Source organism: Oncorhynchus kisutch, linkage group LG6, assembly GCF_002021735.2.
Source record: "Oncorhynchus kisutch isolate 150728-3 linkage group LG6, Okis_V2, whole genome shotgun sequence".
Lineage (NCBI taxonomy): Eukaryota > Metazoa > Chordata > Actinopteri > Salmoniformes > Salmonidae > Oncorhynchus > Oncorhynchus kisutch.
In genome coordinates this window covers 70,269,744-70,286,051 of record NC_034179.2, presented here as the reverse complement: position 1 = coordinate 70,286,051, position 16,308 = coordinate 70,269,744, and the positions used below count along the sequence as shown (strand labels likewise).

Here is a 16,308-nt window from a genome sequence, read left to right as displayed (position 1 = left end):
CAATGACGGCCTACCCCGGCCAAACACGGACGACGCTGGGCCAATTGTATGCCGCCCTATGGGACTCCCAATCACAGCCAATTGTGATACAGCCTGGATTTGAACCAGGATGTCTGTATTGATGCCTCTAGCACTGAGATGCAGTGCCCTAGACTGCTGCACCACTCTGGAATAGCCAGTCTCCCTGATCAAAGTTTTGGCTGTGATAACAAATATAACAAATAAAAGCCGTAGGCAATAGCCTAATGATAAGACATATTTCATGCAAATACACTCACATTCCCCTGATACTCAGAGGAGGCTGGTGGGAGGAGCTATAGGAGGATGTGCTCATTGTAATGCCTGGAATGGAATAAAGGGAATGGTATACAAACAAATCAAACATTCCAGCCATTACAATGAGCCTGTCCTCCTATGGATCCTCCCACCAGCCTCCTCTGCTATTAATACGTTAATGTGTTTTAGCCTGGAAATGGCTTAGGCTACTAGTTGTGGTATGAATGAACATGAATCATTTCAGTGTGAGGAACGTGAATAATTTAAGTGTACGTGTGCGTGTGCGTGTGTGCGTGTGTGTGTGTGTGTGTGTGTGTGTGTGTGTGTGTGTGTGTGTGTGTGTGTGTGTGTGTGTGTGTGTGTGTGTGTGTGAATGAGCGAACAAGGACATGGATCTTGTAGGGAGGGGACAAGCGAGCAACTCACATAACAGCGCATTGTATATAGCTGCATCCCGCGGATGCACGTGGGGAAGCTTCTAATGTATCATCTATAAGAGCGGATAGGAGAGTAGGGAGCAGGCGAATAGAAAGGTAGGACGGTCTTCTGCATGAAGCCTCCGCGCAAACAAGAAGCTTGGGGAAAAACGAAAGCGCGTGTAAACGCAAATTAACGCCTTTTTATTAGCCGGAACTGTTTCTGAGGGGACTCCCTATGAATCCATGCAGTTAGCTAATTACACCAGATCACATACGGAGCACCATCTGTTCATTTTCGAGCGACAAGAGTTTGTTCAGCCAGACGCGGACGGTTCAATCAGTCTATCCTAGATTCAGTGGACTTGCGCTTCGTCTGTGGACTGATGATCTTATGTGATCTACACAGCCCTGGACTCATGTTTTGAAACAATGGGTCAATGCACTATTTTGAATGTGTTGCTCTAACGTCCGTGGATGATGGCAGGGGTACACGCGTCCGAGGCTGTGTCGGGACATTTGCTAAATCCTACCATTGCAGCCTCTCCGGCACAGGACGCGACACAAATAGCGGGGTTGAACAACAATGACGCCACCGTGCTGCCTCCGACTGGCACCCGGGCATACCTGGACATTTCGGCGGCTGCCTTTGCCCACGGGCACCCGGTCTATGGGGCAGAGGGAGTTTACACCAACGGAAGGTACATGGACCACGGGAGTCCTTGGACTGGCAGCAGCAGCCGTGACAATTCAGCCGAAAGGAGTCATGGAGGCGTGAACACACCTTGCGGCATTATGAAGGTTGGTTTGTTTTCATAAAGCCTACTTTATCATGTCACGTCAATCATAGGAAGCTCTTAAAGGTTACGTGAATGAGGGGAATCATCTCACAGCCCAGGCAAAACCACATGAAGCCTTCAGGTAGCCAGTGGCTAGCCCTCATTGTGATTCATTCTATTGTGATGGACCCAGGGTTAGATGAACTGTTTGTTAGTGACAAAGCTGTAATAATAATAATAATAATAATAATAATAATAATAATAATGGTAATAAAGGATGCTGAGTTGTTACTGTGTAACAAACTGATGGTCTAGTGCCGGTTAAACATTTTGCTGAGGGAAATGTTGTGATGTGGTCTGTCACTCGCGGTTAGGCTGCAAGTCCCCGAAACAGTTACAATGTTACAAAGAAGGTAGGACTAACTGATCCAACGCTCTGAAGTTTGCTGCTGCCGCGTCTGCCGTCGCTGCAAGGTTAGGTCACCAAAGGTGAAATTAGATGCATGCTTTAGCTGCGCTCATAGCAGATGAAAATCTTTAACAGTTATGACGTTCCCTCCCTGGATAGTAACAACATGCCTCTGTCGTCGAACTACGCTACTGTTCCAATAGACTTGTAAATATAGTTCTATGTCAAATCAAATGCTGTTTACATCGTACTCAATAATTGTTTGTTGAACGTCAAGATGAGGCCTAGACACAAAGTCTTGGCTCCTCCAGTGGAATTCAAACATAAATGATAGGCCTACATATTACGGAGAACATGTCTGCCTTTAGTCACTATTTCCCCCAAGTCTCATGTCTCCTAATCCAGGGTGTCTTCAGTCAGATGGTGTAGCATGACAGAGACAGACAGACTGGGGGTGGGGCTTGTGGAGAAGCTCTGTGGAGGTGGGAGTTTTTGGAGAGAGAGTGGCATTCTGTCATTACAAGACAGTTTTGCTTAGCAACTGGTATAAATCCATGAAGCTATCTATTTCCCCTGTTATTGAATTCCCCGTGGATGTGTGGGTGAACAAATCTCAACACTGCCTGCTCTCTGGTTTGGTGTGCTTCTCTGAGGTGTAGGGGAATCCTCGAGAAGATGAACAAGTCTGTTGCTTCTCTTCACCCCAGGGTGTTTTGCCCCATTGATGAAACGCAAGGCTCTTCTTCCAGGACATTCCATGGAATAGTATAATACGAGGCTGAGGCCTAAATCCCTTCACTCTGAACTTCCCCCCAAAAGAACTGGAGCCATCTACTGACGTTCATGAGTTCAAACTTCATAGCAGAAATATGGCAAGAATGCAGAGCGGATCATGTTGTCAACATGCTCTAGGTCTTAAATCTTCTGAAGCTTATTCTCCGAATGTACTGTCCTGTTCATATGGCGTTGTATCGTTATACTTATACGGCTTTGTGAAAAGTTTTCTGGTGATGCACATAGTGATAAACATGTTTGTACTTCTCTTCTGTAAGTCAGCTCAGCTGTGTGGCAACATTGAACTCTCATCAACTGTTGCTATCGGAAGGACCAGGATGTACCATCAAAGATGCTGGACAAATAGAACCAGTGAAGGACACTCATTCCTTCGCTAGAGCAAAGCATCTATAATGTAGAGACTGCCTCGCCCCAGTCAGATAAGAGTTAATTGTCCGTGTGGCTTATGTGATTCACGTTGAGGAAAGTTCACCACTGGATTTAGGGTCAACACTTTGAATGCCAGGCGTGAAATGCCAGATGACAGACAACTCACCATAGGTTCTAAGTGTGTGACTCTGTCAGGCTTGTGTGTGATATCCCAATTAGATAACCGTGTCCTCTTTTAGCAGTGCATCAGAGCATCATTGTCGTTTCCTGTTCTCATTCCAATATGGATGTGTTGGTCCTACAGCACACTGACGTCCACTTTTATTCCTGTATGTCTCCTAAAGGCCTACTCGTATCCCTGGGTGTAAAATAGTCTATCCGAAGGGTTAGTGTTCTGGAACTGCTATCACAGAACAGTTAGGGTCAGCGGTTCTTTTAGATAGACTCTGCTGCGAATGCAGCCAAGAGGGCATGTTTATTCATAGAATCAGAGAGGAACGTCGCAACACAGTGAACTTCGTCGTCAGTCACAACATGGGGAACACACAGATAGAGAGTGGCATGATGGGAATCTGGGTCAGCTCTCCTGTAGTAGAGCTTGGCGATATGGACCAAAAAATCCACATTGTGATAAATTGCCTGAATTGATGCAATAATGATAAATAGAGGGATAGTTTATAACATTAATGTGCAACAAGTTTTTTAAACGTTTCCTTTAAACTACTAACTTACTACGAGACTGATGGTTGTAGCCATCAACTGTCCCATTAACAATCACCCACATTAACACACTTACTTCATGTCAAACTTCACGTTTCTCTAGTACAGGCTACGTATCATAATGAACGATATGAGGATAAATGATCATTTTTGGTTTATTGTCCCAGCTCTATCCTGTAGTGTGTTGTGGTGCTAGTGTAGTTCATGTGTAGTGTGTTGTGGTGCTAGTGTAGTTCACGTGTAGTGTGTTGTGGTGCTAGTGTAGTTCATGTGTAGTGTGTTGTGGTGCTAGTGTAGTTCATGTGTAGTGTGTTGTGGTGCTAGTGTAGTTCACGTGTAGTGTGTTGTGGTGCTAGTGTAGTTCATGTGTAGTGTGTTGTGGTGCTAGTGTAGTTCACGTGTAGTGTGTTGTGGTGCTAGTGTAGTTCATGTGTAGTGTGTTGTGGTGCTAGTGTAGTTCATGTGTAGTGTGTTGTGGTGCTAGTGTAGTTCACGTGTAGTGTGTTGTGGTGCTAGTGTAGTTCACGTGTAGTGTGTTGTGGTGCTAGTGTAGTTCATGTGTAGTGCTGCTGGAGCTTCAGTTCCCCACACACATTTCATCAGCCTGAAACATGAGCTGCGGGGTCTGAGCGGACTAAAGGGGGGAGTGGGGTAGAGAGGCAAATGAGCAATTACAGCATTGTGCTCATTACAGAGTTATCCCGGAAGATTGAAAACAAACCTGTTATTTTTTAAACCTCCTGTTTGGACTTGACGTGTCAATGTATGGTGTGAGGGAACAGTGGAGAACCCATCCGTGTGTATATTGTTGAACCAGCCAAATCGTGCAAGGCTGTCACCCCCTTGGAGTGGTGAGTGACTGTCCCATGGGTGGAGGGAAGGGAGGGCTTCTAAAGTGGTTGGAGAGGACGGGGACAGGTTGACGGGGGCTGTTCCAGTCTGTTTTCTTTTTTAAGCAGGGCTGTGGACAGCTGCAGGCTCTTGCCCTGCCTGCCTCACTTTAGCTGACTGTCGGGAAGACGCCAGTCTGCCTGCCAGCACAGACCAAGAGAGGGATAGGAAGGATCTTCCCCCAGCACTGTTGTGACCAAAATTAGTTTCTTTATCCCTCCCTCCCTCCCTCCCTCCCTCCCTCCCTCCCTCCCTCCCTCCCTCCCTCTATTGCACGCTCTGAGGGGTTTTTGACCCCCGGAGCAAATAAAAGGTCAGTCTTATTCAGAGCGGTTACTGGAAAGAATGAACATTGTCAGCATGACAAAGCAGAGCAAAAACATGACGGGATAAAATAATAACAGATGTTGTACAGAGTAATACACAGAACCTTAACCACGGGGCTTTGTGGTCACGGAGCTAGCTGTTGGGACCTACCATATAGCCCAACTGCATGCCACCACACCTCTCCCCTCCCTCTCTTCACCAACTCCTCACCCCAGTCCCCAGTCATGTCACTGAGGGGCAGGACATCAGCTCGTTCCTGTCATTTATTAAACCCCTTTCCACTGTATTAACCCAGTGTGTCCTACTTCTGGTTGGCTAAAAGTCTGGCTAACAGTAATTCAGATTGCTATCCTGTACCAGTCCTGGTCACATGGCTCTATAATACATTAGTCAAGCACTCAGAGAGTGTGAGAGTGAGATTAGTTCTCTATGTGACTCCCTCTCTCTCTCTCTCTCTCTCTCTCTCTCTCTCTCTCTCTCTCTCTCTCTCTCCCTCTCTCTCTCTTTGATAGACAGAGATATGTGTCTGTTATAGAGATAGCGACGGTCTACAATGATGTTTTAAGGAATGTTTTGGATTGGCGGTATCTGAGGAACTCTGATTTGAGTGCAGCAGTCTTACTTACTCCTTTACATCTAGGTCATATCTAAATCCAGCTCCAGTCGCATTCAAGGAAAGAGATGATTCTCGGTTATACATGTAGAAAGGAATCTCGTTCTCAATCGAGCATAGACTCTGAGGTGCGTCTGTCAAACCATTCCCCCTGTTCTGGTGGTGTGGTGGGGGAAATTCCGTTCTAGAGCTTTACCCAATAACCACTCCTTGGCTTTGGGATGAAACCCCACCCCCCTCCAGTCATTAAATACATAAAGCCCTTAGAAGTTTACCCAGATGTCTCATAGTCTTTATCTGATAGTTCGGCAGTGCCAGAAATTCCCACGAGCCCCTGATTGATCCCTTTCCCGCCAATGCTGCCCTGGGCAAACATGGGATTCTATCCCCCAACGTTGAATCCTGGGATTTTCTTCAGCCACACCAGGATCGGAGAAGCCCCAAACTCAGTCAGATCCTTCTTAAATAACACTGATTACATGCTGATGGATCCCATCGGTACCGCTTGGCGTGCAGTAGCAGAGAGAGAGCAGTCTATGACTTGGGTGGCTGGAGTCTTTAACAATTTCTAGAGCCTTCCTCTGACACCGGATGGTATAGAGGTCCTGGATGGCAGGGAGCTCAGCCCCAGTGATGTACTGGGCCGTACACATTACCCTATGTAGCACCTTGCGGTTGGATGCCAAGCAGATGCCATACCAAGCGGTGTTGCAGCCAGTCAAGATGCTCTCAATGATTCTTAATATTAAAGAAAACAGTTAATGTCTCCTCATCTCCATCACTATGATAGACCACCCAGAGACATCATGGAGATTAAGTTGTCGTAGGCTCACTCTGGACAGAGGACTTTGAGTTGAAGGGGAGGCAAAGGATGAGGAAGAGGAGTAGGGGGGTAGATGACGATGGATTTGGATCATGGCAGATGGATATGCATGCTCAGTCTTCTGCGACTCTCTTGGCTGTTGATCTCAAAGCAGGCATCTGTGAAACGCACACATTTCAAATACTTTATTTGGATCCAAAATGAAGCATTGACATGCGAAGGTCGCACATATTGAATAAGTCATGCATGTGCACGGGCACACCTAATCCCAATCCTCCTCTCATCCCAAGTTCAAACAATCAACACTAACAGCAGGAGACCGAAAGCTCTTGGACATCAAGTTAGATTTTTGGAGGTAAAATGTTACGATAAATGAAAAGTAAATAGCGTGTACTCTTTGTTCAAAGTCCATAATGCTTGGGTCCATTTTGTGGATCATGAGCACAAATACTAGCAAATGCCCATCCTCCTATCCCAGTTGAAAGCACAGTTTGAACAGTGAACAGATTTCTCTGACTGGCATTTTCTCAAGCACCTCTTTTCTTGCCAAATCCTTTGAAGACAGATGCCTCATAATATCCAATGTGAGGGTTTCTCGAATATTTGAGTGCCTCACAAATAAACTAATCTTAGCTGCTCAAACACACAGAAGCATTTGGTCTCTTTGTCTGTCCCATATGGGCAGTGAAGCATCATGCTAAAGATCCCTGTTTGGTCCTAAACTATTTACTGTGGCACCTGGCCAGGGCTTCAGAGCAGAACTCTTGTAACAGTGCTGAGAGAAGAGTGAGTAGTAGAACCATGCTCTTGTTTCATGGGGGGCTCTCCTGAATTTTTATTACATATCTTTCCTTTATCTATTTCGCTTGGGGATAATGACTTGTGCTAAGTGAACAGGAACCTCAATCAGCCGTGTGTGAAATTGGGGCCCAGATAAAGAAGAGGTTTTTGAACTGATTTGTTTGGACACTGGGGTGTGTGGGTAGATGCCTCATTTGAATGTGCCTTACAAAGCAACAGTGATGATGCTGACAGACAGAGGCAGTGGTAGGGTTCTGACGTCAGAAGAGCAGCGAGGATAACATTGGATTCTGGAAAAAGTCTGATCAAAATGTCTGTTAATGTCTCTGAAATGAGGTTCTCAATTTGAATAAAAAGGTGTCTGTTTGATGTGAGAAGTGAAGCGGTTTGGGGTTTTAGAGTCGTTCAAAGGGTGATCTACCGATCTGAGGGTTAACTGCTGCATTCGGGCCATTTGAAATGGAGAAGTAACGATGAATAGTATACTGACATTATCCTCTCAATATTTCCCAGGGTCCTTTGGGCCACTATGGCGCTGGGGTGATGAATGAATGTGGCGGTATCGCTGCAGCAACAGCCACTCCGACAGTCTCTTGTCATATGACGTGTCGTTTGGTGGCCTTTCAGATCTCACTTCCCCTCTCTGACTGAAGGGACTTCCTTTGATTGGATGTATAGCTCTTCTTTTTGATCTGAGTCTTGGCTGAAGGAAAGACATGGAAAATAGAGAGAATAAAAAATATGCCATAAAAAGGATATGGTGGTCGATATGTTGAAACCAAATGTCTTTTCGTTGTCATTTTAAAACATGAAATATCTATTAGAGGGCGACCGATTATGATTTTTCAATACCGATACCGATTATTGAGGACAAAAAAAACCTAACCCTAACCCGATTTTTAAAAATGTGTTTGTAATAATGACAATTACAACAATACTGAATGAACACTTATTTTAACTTAATATAATACATCAATAAAATCAATTTAGCCTCAAATAAATAATGAAACATGTTCTATTTGGTTTAAATAATGCAAAAACAAAGTGTTGGAGAAGAAAGTTAAAGTGCAATATGTGCCATGTAAGAAAGCTAACGTTTCAGTTCCTTGCTCAGAACATGAGAACATATGAAAGCTGGTGGTTCCTTTTAACGTGGGTCTTCAATATTCCCAGGTAAGAAGTTTTAGGTTGTAGTTATTATAGGAATTATAGGACTATTTCTCTCTATAGCATTTGTATTTCATATACCTTTGACTATTGGATGTTCTTATATGCAATTTAGTATTGCCAGTGTAACAGAATAGCTTCCGTCCCTCTCCTCGCCCCTACCTGGGCTGGGACCAGGAACACATCGACAACAGCCACCCTCAAAGCAACGTTACCCATGCAGAGCAAGGGGAACAACTACTACAAGTCTCAGAGTGAGTGATGTTTGAAACGCTATTAGCGCGCACCCCGCTAACTAGCTAGCCATTTCACTTCAGTTACACCAGCCTAATCTCGGGAGTTGATGGGCTTGAAGTCATAAACAGCGCAATGCTTGAAGCATTGCGAAGAGCTGCTGGCAAACGCAGGAAAGTGCTGTTTGAATTAATGCTTACGAGCCTGCTGCCTACCACCGCTCAGTCAGACTGCTCTATCAAATCATAGACTTAATTATAACATAATAACACACAGAAATACGAGCCTTTGGTCATTAATATGGTCGAATCCGGAAATTATCATCTGGGAATCAAGACGTTTATTCTTTCAGTGAAATACTGTTTTGTATTTTATCTAACGGGTGGCATCCATAAGTCTAAATATTCCTGTTACATTGCACAACCTTTAATGTTATGTCATAATTACGTAAAACTCTGGTAAATTAGGAGGCCCAAACTGTTGCATATATGCGTGCAATGAACGCAAGAGAAGTGACACAATTTCACCTGGTTAATATTTGCCTGCTAACCTGGATTTCTTTTAGCTAAATATGCAGGTTTAAAAATATATACTTCTGTGTATTAATTTTAAGAAAGGCATTGATGTTTATGGTTAGGTACACATTGGAGCATGGACAGTCCTTTTTCGCGAATACGCACCGCATCAATTATATGCAACGCAGGACACGCTAGATAAACTAGTAATATCATCAACCATGTGTAGTTAACTAGTGATTATGATTGATTGATTGGTTTTTATAAGATAAGTTTAATGCTAGCTAGCAACTTACCTTGGCTTACTGCCTCCGTGTAACAGGCTGTCTCCTTGTGGAGTGCAACAAGAGGCAGGTGTTTAGAGCGTTGGACTATTTAACTGTAATGTTGCAAGATTGAATCCCCGAGCTGACAAGGTAAAAATCTGTCGTTCTGCCCCTGAACAAGGCAGTTAACCCACCGTTCCTAGGCCGTCATTGTAAATAAGAATGTGTTCTTAACTGACTTGCCTAGTTAAATAAAGATTAAATAAAGGTGTAAAAAAAAAAGTATACCTATTTCTGATTGTTATGAAAACTAGGATAGGATAGGGGGAAGGGGCGAAGGATAAGGGGAAGGGGGAGAAGGATGGGGGGAAGGAGGAGAAGGATAGGGGGAAGGGGGAGAAGGATAGGGGAAAGGATAGGGGGAAGGGGAGAAGTATAAGGGGAAGGGGGAAGGAGGAGAAGGATGGGGGAAGGAGGAGAAGGATGGGGGGAAGGGGGAGAAGGATAGGGGGAAGGGGGAGAAGGATAGGGGGAAGGGGGAGAAGGATAGGGGGAAGGGGAGAAGGATAGGGGGAAGGGGAAAAGTATAAGGGGAAGGGGGAAGGAGGAGAAGGATAGGGGGAAGGGGGAGAAAGATAGGGGGAAGGGGGAGAAGGATAGGGGGAAGGGGGAGAAGGATAGGGGAAGGGGGAGAAGGATAGGGCAAAGGATAGGGGAAGGGGGAGAAGGATAGGGGGAAGGGGGAGAAGGATAGGGGGAAGGGGGAGAAGGATAGGGGAAGGGGAGAAGGATAGGGGGAAGGAGGAGAAGGATTGGGGGAAGGGGGAGAAGGATAGGGGGAAGGGGAGAAGTATAAGGGGAAGGGGGAAGGAGGAGAAGGATAGGGGGAAGGGGGAGAAGGATAGGGGGAAGGGGGAGAAGGATAGGGGAAGGGGGAGAAGGATAGGGGAAGGGGGAGAAGGATAGGGCAAAGGATAGGGGGAAGGGGGAGAAGGATAGGGGGAAGGGAGAGAAGGATAGGGGGAAGGGGGAGAAGAATAGGGGGAAGGGGGAGAAGGATAGGGGGAAGGGGGAGAAGGATAGGGCAAAGGATAGGGGGAAGGGGGTGAAGGATAGGGGGAAGGGGGAGAAGAATAGGGGGAAGGGGGAGAAGGATAGGGGAGAAGGATAGGGGGATGGGGGAGAAGGATAGGGGGAAGGGGGAGAAGGATAGGGGAAGGATAGGGGAAAGGATAGGGGAAGGGGAGAAGGATAGGAAAAGGAAAGGGGGAAGGGGAGAAGGATAGGGGGAAGGGGGAGAAGGATAGGGTAAAGGAAAGGGGGAAGGGGAGAAGGATAGGGTAAAGGATAGGGGAAGGGGAGAAGAGAGAGGGGAGAGAATGGGAGTATTCAGTTTCACCCTGTCACTCCGCAACAGGAAGTGAGCTCAGCATCAGCTTTTAGATTGTGGTTAGTCACGGTACAGCACACATTGGCTAGTCGAGCTTTATTAGCGCTAGCCACCAAAACAAAGGAAAATTACCTCAGCAGTCAGCAATGTGGGCCATATATATTCTGGAACTCTGCTACACTACAAACACACTGTAGTAGTCTGAGACATACTGAAAGCCAATCATAATTGAGAGGTAAATCCTTCACAATTACAATGAGCTGAGAAAAAAACGTAATAATAGAACGCCTTAACTGACCATAACAGGAAGGAGGAAGTGAGGTCGCTGACCTTGGTCCCTCTTGACCCTGTGGTTGAGTTTCCGTATGGCGAGCCAGGAGTCAGAGGATGATAAGCAGTGAGGGAGGGAGCTGAGTGTTAGAGGGTAGAGAGGTCTGTACCTCTACCTCTACCCAGCCCTCTACCTAGTTTTCCAGCAGCAGGGGAATTCTGATGGGCCCACAGCCCAGCCTGCCTAGTTCACAGAGTGGCAATTAAAGTGCTCTCGTGCCCTGACACTGTCAGAGAGGACACTGCTCTAGTCAAGCGTAATAAATGTGTGTGTGTGTGTGCTACAGAGTGTGTGTTTGCATAAGTGAGAGCTGAGAGTGAGACTTTGACATTACACACTGTCACAATGTGTTTTGCACATAACACGCTGCAGCGCAGACACTTTGCCCCTGGTTGAATATAGGGATTCTGCAAGTGTGTGTTCGTCGCTTGGAACAGAGCAAGAGAGTGGAGGTGTAAACTGTCCTATAGGATCAGGGACCCGTGGCTCTGCTGGTGCTGTGCTGCTTGTCTCCCTGTGCCTCCTCTGCTGCTGTGTTTAAAGAGCTGTTACTGTGTTGCCTCTCCCGCCACATGTGGCCTCGTTCTGTTCATTTCCTCTATCCCCACACAGTGCTAAAACCCCAGTCCACAGACCTACACCAGTCAGCAGCCTATTTATAGGCTGTGGTGGGATTGTCTGCCCTACGATAATGAGCACATATCTTTCATTTGTTCTTAGCCAACCAACCAGCATCCTCAACCAGCCCAATGTTTTGAATCAAGCCGAATGTCCTCAACCAAGTCCAATGTTGTCAACCACGTTCCTGTGTATCTTTGTGGCTGTGAAGTGAAATGTGATGGGGTTAGTGTATCATCCTGCTGTAGTCTATAGATCACAGGGGCCCTCATAGAGAGGGGCTCATCATGCAGAGGGCTCACACAGTCAGTCAGTCTATTCCAGTACTTGTGTATTGACCTGTGTGGTTGATGATTGGCAGGCCAGATCATGCCAGCCACTCACAGATGGTGCCACACCTTGCCTTGGCACAGATGGCAAAGGATGAGGAGGAAGAACTGGGGCTTTAAGTATAGGAGGTGTGTGTGCTTCTGTGCTCAGTCATGTGTTTCTTTAGGACATTTGTTATCTTTCGTTAAGTGTGTGTGCGTGTGTGTGTGTGTGTGTGTGTGTGTGTGTGTGCTTGTTTTGAGTGAGTCTGTCTTTCTGGCTGTGTGTCATCTGAAATGGAATTTGCCAAGCGAGCAGACAGCAATTTCTCTCAACAAGGGAAAATTCCTCGTCCTCTGTGACAGTCGATTTAGAAACAGAAAATGAACAGTTTGTTTCTTTGTGATGGATTAATTATAGCAGGCCAGCAGCATACCACCCTGCATACCACTGCTGGCCTGCTTCTGAAGCTAAGCAGGGTTGGTCCTGGTCAGTCCCTGGATGGGAGACCAGATGCTGCTGGAAGTGGTGTTGGAGGGCCAGTAGGAGGTACTCTTTCCTCTGGTCTAAAAATATCCCAATTCCTGAGGGCAGTGATTGGGGACACTGCCCTGTGTAGGGTTCTGTCTTTCGGATGGGATGTTAAACAGGTGTCCTGACTCTCTGAGGTCATTAAAGATCCCATGACACTTATCGTAAGAGTACGGGTGTTAACCCTGGTGTCCTGGCTAAATTCCCAATCTGGCCCTCAAACCATTATGGTTACCTAATAATCCCCAGTTTACAATTGGCTCATTCATCCCCCTCCTCTCCCCTGTAACTATTCCCCAGGTTGTTGCTGCAAAGGAGAATGTGTTCTCAGTCAACTTACCTGGTGAAAAATATAAAAAATATGTCTCATTCCAATTGAGCATTTCACTTTGGACTTGGAGTGTACATGTATGTGTTTGTCTGTGCGTATATGTGAAAGAAAATGAGCAACATAGATAAGGTGATCTGTGTACACTGGGTGGGAAAAGTACCCAATTGTCATACTTGAGTAAAAGTAAAGATACCTTAATAGAAAATGCCTCAAGTGAAAGTCACCCAGTAAAATACTATTTGAGTAAAAGTCTAAAAGTATTTGGTTTTAAATATGAACAGAACGAGGCCACATGTGGCGGGAGAGGCAACACAGAAACAGCTCTTTAAACACAGCACCCTTTTGGGTGACAGGGAACATTTATGGAGTAAAAAGTACATTATTTTCTTTAGTAAACGTTGTCAAAAATGTAAATAGTAAAGTACAGATACTCCAAAAAACTACTTAAGTAGTACTTTAAAGTATTTTTACTTATGTACTTTACACCACTCTCTCTGTGTGTGACGTGTCTGCTTGTGTTTGAGTATTAAAGTCTGTAACTGTGTGTGTGTATTTGTGTTTGTGTCAGTGTCTAGAGAGAGAGAGAGAGAGAGAGAGAGAGGGAGAGAGAGAGAGAGGGAGAGAGAGAAAGAGATAGACTGGATTCTGTGTATGAGAGGTTTGCGATGGTCAGTGCATGTGTCAGTCAATGTCTCGGAGAGGGAGATGGAGAGGGGTAGAGATAGGGGGAGGGAGAGGGGGAGATGGAGAGGGGGAGAGAGAGGGGGAGATGGAGAGGGGGAGAGAGAGGGAGATGGAGAGAGGGAGATGGAGAGGGGGAGAGAGAGGGAGATGGAGAGGGGGATGGGAAGAGAGAGGGAGATGGAGAGAGGGAGATGGAGAGGGGGAGGGGGAGAGAGAGGGAGATGGAAAGGGGGAGAGAGAGGGAGATGGAGAGAGGGAGAGGGGAGGGGGAGAGAGAGGGAGATGGCGAGAGGGAGATGGAGAGGGGGAGAGAGAGGGAGATGGAGAGGGGGAGGGGGAGAGAGAGGGAGATGGCGAGAGGGAGATGGAGAGGGGGAGAGAGGGAGATGGAGAGAGGGAGATGGAGAGGGGAGGGGGAGATAGGGAGATGGAGAGGGGGAGAGAGAGGGAGATGGAGAGGGGGAGAGAGAGGGAGATGGAGAGGGGGAGAGAGAGGGGGAGAGAGAGGGAGATGGAGAGGGGGAGGGGGAGAGAGGGAGATGGAGAGGGGGAGAGAGAGGGAGATGGAGAGGGGGAGAGAGAGGGGGAGAGAGAGGGAGATGGCGAGAGGGAGATGGAGAGGGGGAGGGGTAGGGGGAGAGAGAGAGATGGAGAGGGGGAGAGAGAGGGGGAGGGGGAGAGAGAGGGAGATGGAGAGGGGGAGGGGGAGGGGGAGGGAGGGAGAGGGGGAGAGAGAGGGAGAGGGGGAGGGGGAGAGAGGGAGATGGAGAGGGGGAGGGGGAGAGAGAGGGAGATGGAGAGGGGGAGGGGGAGAGAGGGAGATGGAGAGAGAGGGAGATGGAGAGGGGGAGAGAGAGGGAGATGGAGAGGGGGAGGGGGAGAGAGAGGGAGATGGAGAGAGTAAAAGCAGTGTTTGCCGAGTTTGTAATTTGATCCTGAGACTGAGCAGTAACTAGAGACCCAGCACTGAGAGGAGAGCAGCAGAGAGTAGCAGGAGAGAGCTGTACTGCAGTACTCACACAAACGCATCTCTCTGTACCACCAGAAAGTGCTACGGGGACATGTAGAGGAGAAGCTGATCTTGTCTTAGTTTAATCAATGAACTAATGTCTATTAATTCATGTCTTTTTTTGTGCATTGATAAAAAACAGACTGGCAGGTGAATGATTAAATTGATGCCACTAAGTTTATCATCATTGCTTTACCTGTTGATTTGGATAAAATGAGCAGAAAGGGACATGCAGTACAGCCTGTCAGAATCCTATCAGACCATCAGGACAAACCTTAATACGGCGACCCAGTTTAGAACGGCAGAGTGTTAGATAGGGACACGGATGAACCCTTTTAGAACCCTTTTAGATGGAATCAAAAGGGTTCTGCAGGTCAGGGAGAGAGGGAGGGAGGGAGGGATGAAGGGGGTGCAGTGGACTGTATCAGAAGCCAAGGACAGAAGGAATCCAATTGTGTGTGTTAGAGGTTGCTGGATTGATGGAATTGGGCCTGGGGTTGGGGTTGGTCTAATGGGTCAGGGTGTGTGTGTGTGTGTGTGTGTGTGTGTGTGTGTGTGTGTGTGTGTGTGTGTGTGTGTGTGTGTGTGTGTGTGTGTGTGTGTGTGTGTGTGTGTGCGTGTGTGTGTGCGTGTGTGTGCATTTGTCCATGCTGTTTGTGTTTGTGAACATGTCCATGTGTTTATATGTGTTGGGTGTTAGACATGGTTATTGCTAAGGGCTCAGACACACCAATAGCGTTAGCTGGCCGAGAGTACTTAGCACCTCTGAACAGAGTGCGCACCGATTCTACATTGCGTGAAAATGTTGGCAGTCGGACGTCTACACTGGGTGGTCCCGAAAGCACAGCCCGCTGAAGGATCAGCAGACAGATGCTCGATCCACATTGGAGCCTTAAGACATGGTCTTAGTACAAGGTGTGTGTGAGGGTGATTATACAAGGGATTGGCCGGAGATGACTGAGGAAGTAAACCCATGCTGTGCCAGCGGTAAGGGGATAACACATGGGTCAATGCCTGCTACAAGACTGCTCTGTGGAGTGTTAGAACATGGGATGGAGGTAGAGAGAGACAAAGGAAGAGAGATACAGGGCAGAAGGAGGTGGAAAGAGCTTGGCGGAGGGAGAGGAACCACATTGATAAATGGATGGAGAGGAAGTGCTTCAGGTGCGAATCCATTATGACTTCTCATCACCCAACGCGGTTGGTTAATGATAACCCCGTGCCTAATGTGTAGCTGTGTGTTTAGGCTTCTGTCCCAATTGGGTCTTTCTATAAATAATGGAGCCAATGTGTGACATTGTGATAAAAAATGTAAAAAATGGTTTGAAAAAAAAAATAAATAAATGTCATGCAGTTCCACATGAATGAAAGTGATGCAAACTGGGCCATAACTCCAGCTATACAACAACACAGGACTAGGACTATACATCCTTTAAGCAGGGTTCATTTTTATAAAAAATACCTGTATTTAACCTTTATTTAACTAGGCAAGCCAGTTAAGAACAAATTCTTATTAACAATGACGCCCTACCAAAAGACAAAATGCCTCCCGCGGGGACGGGGGCTGGGATTAAAAATAACTACAAATAATAAATACAAATATAGCACTAAACACACATCACGAGAAGAGAGGCAACACAACACTACATAGAGACCTAAGTCAACAACATAGCAAGGCATCAACACATGACAACACAGAATGTT

General features: G+C 46.6%; 1 protein-coding gene across 1 annotated transcript in view; it reads left to right on the top strand.

Annotated features, from left to right (window-relative positions):
- The first annotated feature begins 670 nt into the window (after positions 1–670).
- LOC109893323 (inactive phospholipase C-like protein 2) overlaps positions 671–16,308 on the top strand; it is an 89,147-nt gene continuing 73,509 nt past the window's right edge. Inside the window, exon 1 of the mRNA XM_031827310.1 lies at positions 671–1,493. Coding sequence (XP_031683170.1) covers positions 1,170–1,493 — 324 coding nt within the window. The 5' untranslated portion in view covers positions 671–1,169. The remainder of the gene's footprint in view (positions 1,494–16,308) is intronic.